Consider the following 14,964-nt stretch of genomic DNA (forward strand, 5'->3'; position numbering starts at 1 on the left):
AAACTCTCAGCAACAGTTATTTTTTTAGATGTGCCCCACAAATCTAAAAAGATAACTGTAAAGTGAATTGAACACTATGTTATAATAGTTCTTTAATGTAAAAAGTTTTCAGTATTACTTGAATATTTAGTAAAAAGAGGCCAAGAATATGGTTCTTCCATGTGGCATATCTAACATATTGGTATAAGCAGTCATCTAACTGATCCCAAAATATGTGGCCATGTGAGCAACACCCCTCCCCTTCCCACAACAATTTCGTCTGAGCTCTGAAAAATTAGTCCCATGATAATACATTCATATCTATTGCCCCATTTCATTTAAGGCACAACTATAGCCAAATGGTCAGGCTCAAAGCACAAAGTCACATATTCCATGTATTTGAATCCACAATATTATTAATACAGTAATATTTTTATAGTCTCTACTTGGTGAATTTCTCTGCTCCAATGTTGCCATCCTAGAGTGTAAACAGAAAATTTGTCTGTTACAAATGATACAAGGATGTCTACAGACTCATTTGGTTTGTAGATTTACTTTAACATCACTCTTTTCCATTTACTTATTGTGTATCACACTTCATTGACTTAATATTGACAGTTCTCATTGATTGGATATGCTTTTCCTGAATCTGATTTGCTATTAAAAACGTAATCCCTCCTTCCTTTCTGTTTTTCTTGTATGCCCTGTCTACCTATCATATTCAAGAACTGGACATGCTCCTAATCTATTTATTAGTGCACAGTTAGTTGCTAAAATCTGGCCTCCATAGCCGAGTGGTCAGGAGTAGGAGTGCACTAGCACACACTCTTTGAATAGACCAGGGTTCAAGCCCGCCCCTGACTGCTAAATATGGTTGATCTGCCAACCCGCACTGGACCAATGTGGCAGATTATGGTCCATTTTCCTCAATGTGAATTGTTGGGGAGGCTTCCATCCAGCAGTGGATTGATAATGGCTGCTGCTTACCTTTTTGCTAAATGAGTTTTTAGGTTGTCATCACAAACTAAGATTATAGTGAAATTTTATGGTTATGAATCTTACATTTATAACTTATAGTGGTTAAAAATAAATTTGTACTGTATATATATTTTATAGGGAAGTCTGAGCAACTTCTTCCAAGTTATGTATCAGTGGAAGGGAAAAAATTGGAATTCCTTAATGACTTAGTAATTGATGAAGAAAATGGTTTGGTCTATTTTACCGAATCTAGCACCAAATGGCTTCTGAGCCAAGTGGTGTACAGTATTATCGAACATGATACCAGTGGAAGGTAGGTATTTTTGAAATGTTCATATATATAAATGGATATTTGAATATTTTTAGAGGTGTATAGGTTAGTGGCATACAGCCTTTCTTGTTATAACATGTTTGTTGCATTAGATGTAGTGAATGTTTGGGCATAGCACTCAAGTGCTATGCTGTAATGCATATAGGTGATCATTCTTAAATAGTCAATATACAAGTGGTGTAAAAAGTAAGGCACATGAAATTAACTGCTTGGTTTTGTTGGCATGCTGATTGAAATCTGGGCTATTAACAGCAATGCTCAATTTTGTTTAAAGTTGATATACATTTTTATTTATTTTTTTGCTTGTGTTGATGTTAGTTTATGTATATGGAATAAACGTTTGCTAAAATTGAGTTTTGTTCTGATTTACAGCTCAGCCCAAAAGTAATGTTATTTCTCAAATTCTAAAAATTATGGCACATCAAAATGCACTTCCCGAGATTTATGTGGCATCAAATATGCTATTGCGGGCTGTATTAGTTTTTGTTACAACAAAATTGTATTTTACACTGCATATAGTTCTTACATTAATCATTGTTAAGTTACAAATTTCTTGGTTAGAAATCTGCTTGTAATTTTTAACATTTTCCTAGGCTGCTGAGACATGATCTTAAAATAAATGAGACTGTAGTTCTACTTGATAATTTATCTTTTCCCAATGGATTGGAGATGTCTCATGATAAAAAGTCTCTTATTATGGCTGAAGGGAATAATCACAGAATACTCAGGTAGGCATTAAGTGATTTTTGTTTCCAGCATTAGTTAAGTACTTACAGTTAAAATGAAAGCATTTTAAATAGGTTCAGTATAAATCTAATTCTTGTAAAGTCTCCTAAGTTAATATTAAAATAACAACACTTATGCATATGCAAGCCTCTTATATACATCATTACAACTATTAAAAACTATAAGAGGAAACCTCATACCTTTTTATATAGGACCGGAATTCTCACAGTTGAAGAAATATGTGATTATATTATTATACGAATAAATGTCCCATGTTTAATTAAAAATTACATTAAAATTATATAAATAGATATGTATTAAAAGATTGTCATGTATTCAATTCTCATCCCCAACATAACACATCAAGGAAAAGCCAGGGGAAGCCACCAATACTCCAAAAACCCAACCAATGCCTCATGCTAACATGAGAACTGAAAACAATTGTTGAATTAATCTTTAAGAAACATAAGATAAATAAATGTACATCAAATTAAGGCGCCTCCGTAGCCAGGTGGGAAGGAGCAGCAGTGCGTAGCACACGCTTCTTGATTAGACCGGGGTTCGAGCCCGTCACCACCAAATACGGAGGATGCGGAAAGGTCAGGGAATGACCACCGCATATCCCGGAGCAATATGGCCTTAGTTGCTAATGCTCCTAAAAAAAAAAAAAAAAAAAAAAAAACCAAAACCAACATCAAATTAAAATATCTAAAAACATAAAATTGTCTAAACTTCTTATAAGAGACCAAACTTATTTGAGTAGATTTCCTGCGCACAAGAAGTAAAGTGTTTTTCGCGAATGATGTCCACCCTTTTGTATACATAAACCTCTCGAATCCCTGATACGAGATTATTTATACTAACCAATGTGTGAATTGCCGTTCACACATGTGCGTAAAAGTCCACGAGTCCGAAATATTGTAAGTCCTATGAACATTAATGGAATTTGCATTTAACCTCATTTTCAGCAATTAATAACTTAATATATTCTTGTGGTGTATTTAAAACTTTCACTTCATTAAAAAGGAACATGTGGCTGTCATTGATAGCATGGAAAGCAAGCAAGGCACATGCCCTTCTAGCCCTAACCAAAGCCACTGGTTAGTATAAATTTGTATAACCAATTAGCATAACCAAGTTAGTATAACCAATTAGCATTGGTTAGTATAAATAATTTCGTATTAGGGATTCAATAAGTTTATGTATACAAAAGGGTGGACATCATTCGCGAAAAACACTTTACTTCTTATGAGCACGGAATCTACCCGAATAAGTTGGTCCCTTATAAGAAGTTTAGACAATTTTATGTTTTTAGATATTTTAATTCGATGTACATTTATCTTATGTTTCTTAAAGATTAATTCAACAATTGTTTTCAGTTCTCATGTTAGCATGCAACATTGGTTGGGTTTTTGGGGGTGTTGATGGCTGTCGGCTTCCCCAGGCTTTTTCTTGATGTGTTATGTTGGGGATGAGAATTGAATACATGACAATCTTTTAATACGTATCTATTTATATAATTTTAATTTAATTTTTAATTAAATAAGGGACATTTATTTGTATAATAACATAACCCTTCGACTGTGAGGGTTGAGAGAATTCCGGTCCTACATAAAGGTATGTGGTTTCCTCTTAGATTTTAATAATAACTGTAGTAGGACATATTGAGCTTTATCACTCTTACAATCATAATTACATCATTACAACATATGAACTTATCATAAATGTACACATTTGTAATTCTTGTGTAGTACTAGAATCTTTCAGTTTATAAGCACTGGAATTTAAGGATTTTAATGATATAGAATCTCTTATTTGGAAAATAAAAATTATTTTTTATGTTTATCCTTTTTTTTTTTTTTTTTTCCCTAAAGATAACCAGTTGTGATTTTATATAGGCAATATCAACTCTTTAGGTGCATATTTTTAAATAACTATATCATTTACCAAAAATCTTGTAATGTAGGTATTATATCAAGGGTAAAAAAGCAGGACATATGGAAATTCTTGCACAGAATTTGCCAGGAGAACCTGACAATGTACGGCGTAGTGCAAGGGGAGGGTACTGGGTTCCTGTGAGTTCAGCACGTACAACTTCCACACCAACTCTTTATGATCGGCTTTCCGAATACCCATTTGTGAAAGTGTTCCTGATGAAGACTCTTTATATGGCTGGATCTGCACTAATGTATACATCACAGTTACTTCCATTTCCCACTTTCAGAGCAGTAGCATTTGAGGTTAGTGTGCTTTATTTCTTATTGTCATTCAAGTTAATTTAAAAAATTTTTTTTTTTTATACATACATATAAATGCACTATATTTGCTGAAGCTTAACTGATCTTGAATGTCCAAGATAATGTCATAATTCATTTAATTTTACAATATGGGTTAAATTGACTTCCATAATATAAAGATTGGCACTCCAACGTAGGTGTTAAGTTAACATGCAGTAATGACCAAGAAAAATTATATTTGCTTATAGTATTAGAACATTTCCATCGACTAAGCAAATATATTTAAATAAAAATAATATATAAAATAAATGAAACCAGTTAAAAACTGATAAAAAAAATGAAATATACATAAATGGAGGAGCTTTCAAGGCAGAATGCTTCTTTGGCAATTCCTAAAAGTGCATGGAATCATCAGTTTAAGTGAACTCACCATGTGACAGTAACAGACACTGTCATATGATGTTATTAGCATTAGCATTAGCATTAGTAGAGGCATTTGATGCAAGAAAGCAAGCTTATGCAGCATCAGCCAAAAAAAAAAAAAAAAAAAAAAAAAAAAAAGTAACATAAATAAATAAAAATAACCACTTCCACTTCACCCCTCTGTTCGTTCGAAATACCTGTCCAGCTGAGCCTTAAACTTATTTAGGCTATCAACTTCCACGACAAGGGATGGAAGTCTGTTCCATCCACCAACCACCCGCTGGCTAAAGGCAAATTTCCGCACATCTATCCTACATCTGTCTTTCCTCAATTTGAATTTATGCCCTCTCAGGTGATTTTTCTGAGCTAGAGGAAGAATCCCATCAGCATTGAGCATGCTCAAACCATTCAAGGCTTTGTACACCTCTATCAGATCACCCCGCTGGTGCCTAGTTTCCAGACACTGTAATTTGCAAAACTTAAGCCTTTCTTCGTAAGAGAACCCCTTTGTCCCATTCACCAATCTAGTTGCCCTTCTCTGTACTCGTTCCAGCAGCTCTACATCCTTCCTGAAATGAGGCCTCCAGGCCTGTATACAGTACTCTAGGTGTGGCCTGACCATTGCCTTATACAAGGGAATAATCACCTCCTTATCCCTGCTAGAAAAATTTCTATATATCATTGACAATACACCATGAGCTACTCTTGCAGCTCGTCTGCACTGCTCAGAGAACTTCATATCTGCCTGCACCACCACCCCCAGGTCCCTTTCATTCTCTACCACTGTCAGTGTAGTACCACAGAGTTGATACGTTGCTCTGGGGTTGCTGTTTCCCATATGTAGTACTTTACATTTGTCAATGTTAAACTTCATTTGCCACCTCGAAGCCCATCTGCTCAACCTTTCCAAATCCTGTTGCAGCAGCATAGTGTCAGTAGTGTCCTTGACAACCCTGCCAACCTTTGTATCGTCTGCAAACTTGGACATTAAGCCTGATATACCATCATCAATATCATTTATAAATACAGAAAACAATAAAGGCCCCAATACTGAACCCTGAGGGACTCCACTAATAACATTAGTCCACGATGAGCAGTGTCCATTGATTACCACTCTCTGTCTTCTCCCCCTCAACCACCCCTTTATCCATAGCAGCAACTTGCCTCCAATGCCACACTGCTCCAATTTGTGCAGCAGTCTTCCATGTGCAACAGTATCAAAAGCCTTTCTAAGATCCAAGTATATAATATCAAAGTTATTCCCTGCATCCAGTTCTTTTGTGACTGCATCATAGTATCCAATCAAATTGGTCAGGCAAGACTTCCCCTTAACAAAACCATGCTGTGTCCTAGCTATAACTGAAGTCTTGTCTAGATGATCCTGCAGTGCTTCTTTCACCAGTGCCTCCATTAATTTTCCGGGAACAGAAGTTAAACTCACAGGTCTATAATTACTTGTGTCAGCCTTTGATCCCCCTTTGTGAATTGGGGTCACATTTGCACATCTCCAGTCAATGGGTACCTCCCCTGAGTCCAAGGAAGCTCTCATAATTATGGCTAAGGGTTTGCTTACCTCCTTTGCTGCCTCCTTTAATATAACTGGATAGATCCCATCCACCCCAGGTGCCTTTCTTGTGTTTATCTTCAACAATTTCTCCTCCACTTTGCTCTCAGTTATTACAAGATTCTCTAGCTTACTGCTAGAGTTGAATACACCTCTGGCATTCCCCTCGCTGAATAACTCCTCATGTGTGAATGTCGATGCAAAATATTCATTTAGTTTGTTAGCTACCCGAGCAGGGTCATCAACAGTTGACCCATCGATCTCAAGTGGACCAATCTGATTCATCCCCTTCCTTCTAGAGTTTACATAAGTAAAGAACTCTTTGCTGTTTTTCTTCGCATCCCTTGCCAAGGATCTCTCGTAATCTGCCTTCGCCTGCCTAACCTCCTTTGTAACTTGGTTACAGATCAACTTGTATCTATCATAGGCATCCGTGTCACGTGTTAATTTGTATGTATCCCATGCATTTTTCTTCTCTGCCATATGCCTCATTAGTTCATCTGACAACCATTTAGGCCTAAACCTTGAACAATATTTCTTAGTTGGTATGTAAAGCCTAGTAGCTTCCACGATAAGTTCTTTGAATGCTTCCCATTTTGAATTTGCTGTTGGCAATATCATCAGTTGATCCCACTGTATAGAATTTAAATACTGTCTCAGTCCATTGTAGTCGCCTTTACGAAAGCAATACCCCTTCCCTTTACCCCTAATGGTAGTTACCTCTTTGAGTAACTCCCACTTCAGCACACTGTGATCACTGCCACCAAGTGGTTCATTTATCTGCAGATTCTGAATGCATGAAGAATCACTACTGATAATCAAATCAAGAGTATTACTCCCTCTAGTTGCCTCCCGAACATGCTGATGTAGAAAACAATCATCCAATAAATCCACAAAAGCCTTGCTACTGTGTGAGTGACCAGCCCCCAAATTCCAGTCAATATCTGGGAAATTAAAATCCCCCATTATAAGACTCTCTGATTTACTGGCCCACTCTATTTCTCCGAACAGTTTCTTATTATACTCATCAGAGTCATTAGGCCTATAGCACACTCCTACTCTCAATTTTGATCTCCCAATGCTTATGTCACACCAAACTGACTCGACACTGCACTGTCCAGCGATGTCGACTGGCTTCACTTCCTTGGATTTTATGTGTTTCTTAATTAATAGCATAACCCCTCCTCCCTTCCTATCCTGTCTATCCTTTCTGTACACATTGTACTCCCCAAATTCCAGTTCTGCATTTCTTATATCTGTGTGACACCACGTCTCTGAAATCCCCACAATATCTGCCTTTGATGTTTTGAGCAATACCTCAAATTCATCAAATTTATTTACTAAACTCCTAGCATTGGTGTACACACAAGTATACATGCACCTGTTCTTTTTCTTAGCTACCCTAACACAACCCATGTGTTTACTTGTACCCCAATGATTCCCAGCAGTCTCTGAAATATCCTGCATCTTATTTTCCAGGCTGCGGCTCATTCCAATAGAAGCAGTGCAAGAATCACTTTCACCTCTGCCAGTGGCTACTGTTAATCTATTAGTCCTTGTATCCCCCCAATCTAGCAGTTTTCCGACCCACCTAACATTGCCTCGATAGCATCAGCAAACATTCTTGCACCCTTTCTATTTAAGTGTATCCCATCCCTGTAGAAGGGATGGGATACTATTGAGACAATCATGTTTGAGGAAATAACGAGCAAGAAGAAAGGCAACAAAGAGGAAGAAAAGAGAGTTGGGGAGAAGAAATGTATGGATCACTTAGTGTAAATCATAAATGTGCATTAATCATTTAAAAAAAAATTAATTCCTTCCTAGCACCATTTTTCTTATATTTATATAAGAAAAAATGGTGCTAGAATATATATATATATATATATATATATATATATATATATATATATATATAAAAGGGATATGGAGAGAAACAAATGTAATGTAAAACTGTCCAGTACAACTGCTGTTGTCACATATTGATGAAGTATGATTTTGTTAAACAAATGTATGATAATGTTTAGCAGCATTATGTTAGAAGCCAGTATGGGCTTCTAACCATAAGAAGCCAAGTCTCTGACAGGGAATATCGGAATGGACATGTGCACAAGTACCACCTCTGAGACGAAAGGAATCATACAGCGAATAATTTGGGCAACTGAGATGAGCGGTAGTTGAATCAACCGAGCACTGAGATTCTGTCGGAAAAGGTACATGGGGTTTGGCAGACTGCAAGTGGAAATGGACATCGTTGAGATTAGAATTGAGACCACGTATATTTGTGAAATGAATTATGGACTGATGCCACATGAGTAACCTTTCTGCACGTGCAACTATGACTTGACTGAACCTCTCAACATCCATTGTGGTAGATTTTCAAAGATAAGTGATTAAAAAAAAAAAAAAAAAAGGTAAACTACAGCCATTATGGAAGCCTCCTCAACAATTCACGTTGAGGAAAATGGACCATAATCTGATCTGCCTTGCTGGTCCAGTGTGGGTTTGCAGATTGACCATATTTAGCATTCAGGGGCTCGAACCCTGGTCTACTCAAAGAGAGTGTGCTACAGCACTCCTACTCCTGACCACACGATACGGAGGCAGTAAGATAAGTGATACCTTAACAAAAAAAAAGAAAATTTAATGGCCTCAAACTTTTAGAATGTGTTTGATGAACCATAGAGAGTAGTTCTTGGAGTGAACTTTAGAAGAGGATGCTATGGAGTGACAGTCTTGTTACGCAATGCTTTGTTCTGATGGATTGTTTGGGTTTGTCAGTAGAGTGTTTCCTACTGAAGTGTCTTCTTGAAGTTTAATGGAGGTGGTTTGATGGTATGGAGCTATTTTGGACTTGGTCCATTAGTGGTAGTGCCCATTTGTCACAAAAATACTTGCTATCAGCACAATACTTCATGTCATATTGGATGTTGAAAAGTTGAACTGGCTGGCTCAGGGCATGGATCTCAATCTCTCAACACTTGTGGGATGAATTAGAGCATCAGATTAGGCCATATCTAAAATGGACTACTTCCAAACTGGCTTTAGCAGCAAGTTTGGAAGTAGCCAAGTTTGACTCTAGCAGTAAGGACAGGAGGTTGTTCCAGTCAGCTGGAACAACCTCCTGTTCTATTGCTGTGAGTTGTCCATTTCTAGGGCATATTATAGCCTTAGTTGCTAATGCACCAATAAAATCCAAATCAAACCAAAATCAAGTCCATTTCTAGCTGTGGAGTATACCTAGCTTGTCTGCTGTTGATAATTATAGATGATTGTCTGGGAATGGTGGGCTGGCCTTGAGAGAACCATTTTCCCCAAATGGCTTGAAGAGAGCCAGCCATTTGGGGAAAATGGTGACTGCTAATATGATTGAGGAATGTGGAGGTTGGTTGGCTTTGGCTGCTTTTTTACACTTTTCTGTAGTGGTGATGGGTGGGAGCAGTATGGTAGCCTACATTATGTTACACGATTTTGCAGATCAAGATGTGTTGATCTTTGAAACAAATTTAATGATCACTCTACTTGGAGTGATCATTAAATTAATTTTGTGCTTTCTCTGCTTGACAGTATGGTTGATCAGTGTACTGAGGGAAGAAATCAGAGAAGTATTTTTAGCTTTTTTCTGAACCATGAATAAATGAATAAACGAGGAAGACAAAAAGTTGGTTCTGTGAGTTTTGAAGTTGGACAGTAAATGGATGTTGGCTGCACGTGTTCGGACTGTTTTGAAAGAGATAGTGGGAATTATAGAAGCCAGTTCAGAAGAACAGTGCCCATGGAAATCTTACAACATATCAAAAATATCCTGATCTTGCTGGTTAATTAGGTGGGATGTTTTGTTGTTTAGAATGAATGAGCTGTGTACCTTCTTTAATAAGTTGTTTCAAAAAGTTTTTGTAAAAAGCTAAATTTTACCATTTTTTACAGGTTGTAACTGGTCGCTTTTTCGTTGATATCATTCCTGCTCATGGCCTAATTCTTGAGTTAAGTGAAAATGGCAAAATTTTACAGAGTCTGCATGCTCCTGATGGGAAAATTAGCCATATATCTGAAGTTTTGGAACTTGGAAACTCTTTGTATTTAGGTTCTTGGCGAAATACTTATTTAGGGAAATTAAAATTGGAATAATAGAATTTGTTACCAAATACAATTGCTATACTTAAGTTGCTCAATTCATTATGTAATACATGTGCATTAAAATTATGGGAATTCACAATAACTATCTAACAATTTGGAGAAAATCGACATTATGGTCAAAATACACAAGTTTTAATTTGCCTATTTCTGGTTTTGTAAATTAGGTCTGCACCATGGGCATTTTGCTAATTCACACTAGCCAAAAGAACACACCTCATAATTTTATGTTGACTTAAGACAGTGAAGCTTTGTTATTCATTCTGATTTCACTCTTCCAACAAATTTTTAATGTGTACCAGTCATACATGCTTTTATAGGTACACAATGATGCACCATAAGAAGTTTAGGTTTTAAATGGCAGCACAGAGCTTTACAGGCTCACCGGACTTGAGTAGTGTTGGAAGTGATGTGTATGTTGTTTATGTAGAAGTATTAATTGAAATTAGCAAAGCACGTGTTTTTTCATGCTTTTAATGAATTCAAAAATGAAAAAAAAATTTTTTTTTTAAAGCAGAATTAAACTTATTTTTTTTGAAAATAAGAACAAACATCTTCAAATTTAAATTCTTCATTAAAAAAATTATTTCAATTCATTATGAAAAGGCCAAGCAGAATAAATTTTATTTTTTTTTTTAAGAAATAAAGGGCCTGTCAAGTTCCATGCCACTTTTGTGTGTATCTTACAGCTGGAGATGCCACTGCCGCTTGCTTAACACAGAATGAAAGCATGCAATATCTGATTAAGGCAAGCATTATCTCCTGTGACTTACAGATAGTAGGAATAGCTTGAATGATGCGTTAAAAATATGGTATTTCGCAGTGAATATCTGACAAAGGGTATCGGCATTTTATTTAATATGCATAAAAATGAATTTCGCTACCTGTCATGTGCAAGCGAAACCAATAGATGACGCGTACATTACTCTTCACAAGATAGTATCCCAGAAATTGAATAAATTGCTCATTCCCAAGATGGCGGAGGACAAAAGTTTTACATATTATCACTGTATATTTGACTTCAGCTGCAGACCTCTGTATGTTGAGGCAATGTCTATAACAAATCCTGTTGTGAAGTAGGCTCCACAACACATTTTTACAAGGTGAGGGTTATCTGCATCTTCCATCTGTAGACATGGCCTTTACTTGATGGACAGAAACATTTGATTTGTCACGGCTGATGTACTCCATGATGTAGAAAATTAGTCAAACACCATCTGGATAATGGTTCTTCATTCTTAAGAGGCTTACCTGACATTTGGTTGAAGCAAGTAACATTCATGGCCTTTTGTATTCTTTTGCATGTTAAACACAGTTTTTTATTATCTGCCCATTTGGATCTCATTCACAACATGCTTTTGCATTTATAATTAGTGATTATAATGCGTTATTCTTTCTCATAGACCACTGACATTTCAATATCAGAAGGCTGTTTCACCCTTTAAAGTTTATAATGACAGGAGGAAATAAATGTAAAAGAGCTTATTTGATTTTCATGTTAGTTACAAGCTTTAAGTATTTTCTGGTTGCAGTTATTATTGTAATAGCAAAGTTTAGTTGGGATGTCTTGTATAGAAGCTATAATTGATTCAAGGTTATTGTAATTGCAAACCTAGAGAAACTATCTAAAAATTTTTTTTTTATGCATTGTATTCATAATTTACATTTTTAGGATTTTATGCAATAAAGAAAATCTATTCAGTTATAATTATATATGCAAACAAGGTATGATAAAAGAAGTTTCCCAATTGTGTTAAAGAAATTTGCTTAGCAGGCATTCCATACTGTAACCCCTGGAGCCCTAATTATAGTTCAACAATTTTACTCCTGTTGGAAGCACTTTTGAAGTCCTCATTCTTTGATTCCCTCAATATGGATATATGAAAATTATGCCCTTTCAATATAAATATCAATTTTGAGAACATCAAAAGAATATGGAGAGTGAGGGACCATAGCCATGCTGCCCTTCGCCGAAATTTTTTGAATATTCAGGTTGGAATAAACAGTTCTGCTTGAATGTCAAGAGTGAGCTGATCTTGTTTTTTTGACACTGATGGGGATGCAGCAAGAATTTGTCCAGAATTTCTGTGAAAGGTACTAAAAGATGTGTTATAAAAATATCAGAAAATATTCTGGGAGTTAATTTAATGCTCACCTTTAATTTGAGTGTGAAATTTGTGGCCAAGACTATTGTAGTTGTCACTCCCCCCCACATTCTTCAGATGTATTTTGTGATACTTTATTCACAAAACTAAACTTTTGTACTTGAAGATTGAACATTTCAGAGATTCAGGAAAAACTGCAGGATGTATTAAAGGATAACACAAAGCTGAGGCTTTGGGAGTGTCACCATTTTTAAAAAATTAAGGAAATTTTTTGATTGCACCTCATATGGTTGTATATTGTTTTCACTTAAATTTTATGTACAATGAAACTAGAATCCAAAATTACTACTTTTTTTTTTTATTTACAATTTGTTTTTTTAATACTTATAAAAATGTAGAAGAAAAAATTGGTGTTGGCTGCTGTTTTCTCTCCTATGTTTGATAGGAGTGGAAATTAAACTATACAGATATTTACATCATACCATAATAATAATAAAAAATTGACAATATCAAAGGAAAGTGTTCTTAATTAGGGCAAATATTTTTAGAAAAGATATTTCTACAATTTTTAGAAAAACATTTTAAGTACAGTAATTTTGAAGTATATACGAAGCTCTCTGTAGATAAATTCAAAACCAGCAGCCAATGCCAAGGATTTGTCAGCATTATTTTCAGTTGAAGGCTAAAGTTATTTACATAAATTTACATTGGAAATAGCTATTTCTCTGCAAAACTTGCAAGAGGATAATGTTCCTTGTATTGCTGAACATGCTCTTGTAATTCTTGCAGTTGTTCCTGTAGGTGAAGTGGCATTTCATCATATACATCAGTCAGCATGTTTTCAATAGGAGGCTTCTTTTGTTTCTCTGCACGTGCAAATGCCTGCATTACCTGAAAATGGGAAGTGAACAAAAAAAATTTTAAACATTCTAATTATCTTAAACAAAGAGTTTGTACAATAAGAGAATGTAACAGTGGTAACAGTAATATCCATATAGTGCAAGGAATTCACAGGCTTTTGCTGCACTGGCCGACAAAAAAAATATATATAGATATAAGAAACTTCAAATTATTTGCTTTGAGTTTATTTAAACTGTCAGCCTCAACTACCTGTGAAGGCAACCTGTTCCAGCAATCAACAACTCGCTGGCTAAAAGAAAACTTCCTACAATGCAGTCTAAACCTCCTCCCCTGTAATTTGAATTTATGGCCCCTAGTTCTGAAATTCTTTATAACAGTGAAAATTCTGCCTTCATTCATTTTGCTAATTCTTTTCAGAGCCTTATAAACCTCAATCAGGTCACCTCTAAGGTGTCTGGTAGCAAAGCTCTGTAGCTCACATAATTGGAGTCTTTCCTCATATGATTGCCCTTTTGCTGATCTCATCACACAAGTTGCTTTTTTCAGATGAGGTGCCTCCAATATTTGAACACAGTATTCCAAATGTGGTCTTACAACTGTCTTATACAGTGGGATTATGACCTCCATCTCTACAGAATAATGTTCGATAGGACACCATAGGCTTTCCTGGCTGCCTGTTTATAATGCTCAGAAAACTTCATATCTGCTTGTATTATATTTCCTGGATCCCTTTCTTTCTCTATTATTTTTAATTCTGTGTATAATTTATTTTGGGGTTGCTATTCCCCAAGGGCAAGACCTTGCATTTTGTTGCATTAAAACAGCTGTCACTTTTCTGACCATTCTTGCAGTCTGTTCAAGTCATCCTGAAGGAGTGCTGTTTGATACTGATTCACAAGCTTTTCAGTATATAATCTGAAAATTTGGTAATTTTTGTTGCTCTAACTATCTTGTTGTATCTTTTTGTGCTCTATTAGACTGGCCAGCTCCACATTCATCCATTTCTTCATTCTCCTTGGGCAATATTTTCTTAATGGTATGTATGCATTCATGGCTTCTGTAATTTTTGTATGCATTCATGGCTTCTGTAATTTTTGCTTTAAAGATAATCCATATGGTATTTCATATTCACTCTCACTTTGCAATCTGCCAATTAATAGCTGCTACAGCATCTTAAACTATCAAATCCCCTCTTCTCAGATTAAAACCTGTGCCTTTAACTACAGCAACGTCTTTCTTCATACAACTAATGATTACGTGATCACTACCTGCCAATGGTTCCTGAATAAGATGAGGTCAAGAATATTCTCACCCCTAGTATTTTCTGTAACATACTGCAATAAATCATCTAGTTCACCTAAAAAAAAAAATTTTCCCTGGCGAGTTTCCTTCTCACTTATTCCAATCAATCTTGGGTGGACTGATGTCACACATAATAAGACATTCAAGCTTGGTAGCCCATTCCATCTGCATGTAGAGACACTTGTCATACTCTTCTGGTCTGTAAATTACTATTGTGTGGTGTACTCCCACATTGGCAAAGGTAACTTCAGACTCAGCAAAAGCTCTTTTTGCACCTAGGCTGCTTTTGATAAGAAGCATAACACCACTACCCCTTCTATCTTT

General features: G+C 35.9%; 2 protein-coding genes across 2 annotated transcripts in view; one reads left to right on the plus strand and one right to left on the minus strand.

Moving 5' to 3' along the window:
- The window catches only part of LOC150084997 (adipocyte plasma membrane-associated protein-like), a 36,320-nt gene extending 25,477 nt beyond the window's left edge, over nt 1-10,843 (plus strand). The window contains exons 6-9 of the mRNA XM_090375701.1: nt 1,096-1,270; nt 1,882-2,016; nt 3,981-4,254; nt 10,166-10,843. Of these exons, the coding sequence (XP_090231827.1) occupies nt 1,096-1,270; nt 1,882-2,016; nt 3,981-4,254; nt 10,166-10,366 (785 nt within the window). The 3' untranslated portion in view covers nt 10,367-10,843. The remainder of the gene's footprint in view (nt 1-1,095; nt 1,271-1,881; nt 2,017-3,980; nt 4,255-10,165) is intronic.
- A 2,074-nt stretch (nt 10,844-12,917) lies between these two features.
- Nucleotides 12,918-14,964, minus strand: part of BckdhA (Branched chain keto acid dehydrogenase E1 subunit alpha) — a 38,538-nt gene continuing 36,491 nt past the window's right edge. Inside the window, exon 9 of the mRNA XM_090376429.1 lies at nt 12,918-13,368. Coding sequence (XP_090232555.1) covers nt 13,195-13,368 — 174 coding nt within the window. The 3' untranslated portion in view covers nt 12,918-13,194. The remainder of the gene's footprint in view (nt 13,369-14,964) is intronic.

Source organism: Mastigoproctus giganteus, chromosome 6 (genome assembly GCF_048544385.1).
Source record: "Mastigoproctus giganteus isolate SK-2022 chromosome 6, ASM4854438v1, whole genome shotgun sequence".
Lineage (NCBI taxonomy): Eukaryota > Metazoa > Arthropoda > Arachnida > Uropygi > Thelyphonidae > Mastigoproctus > Mastigoproctus giganteus.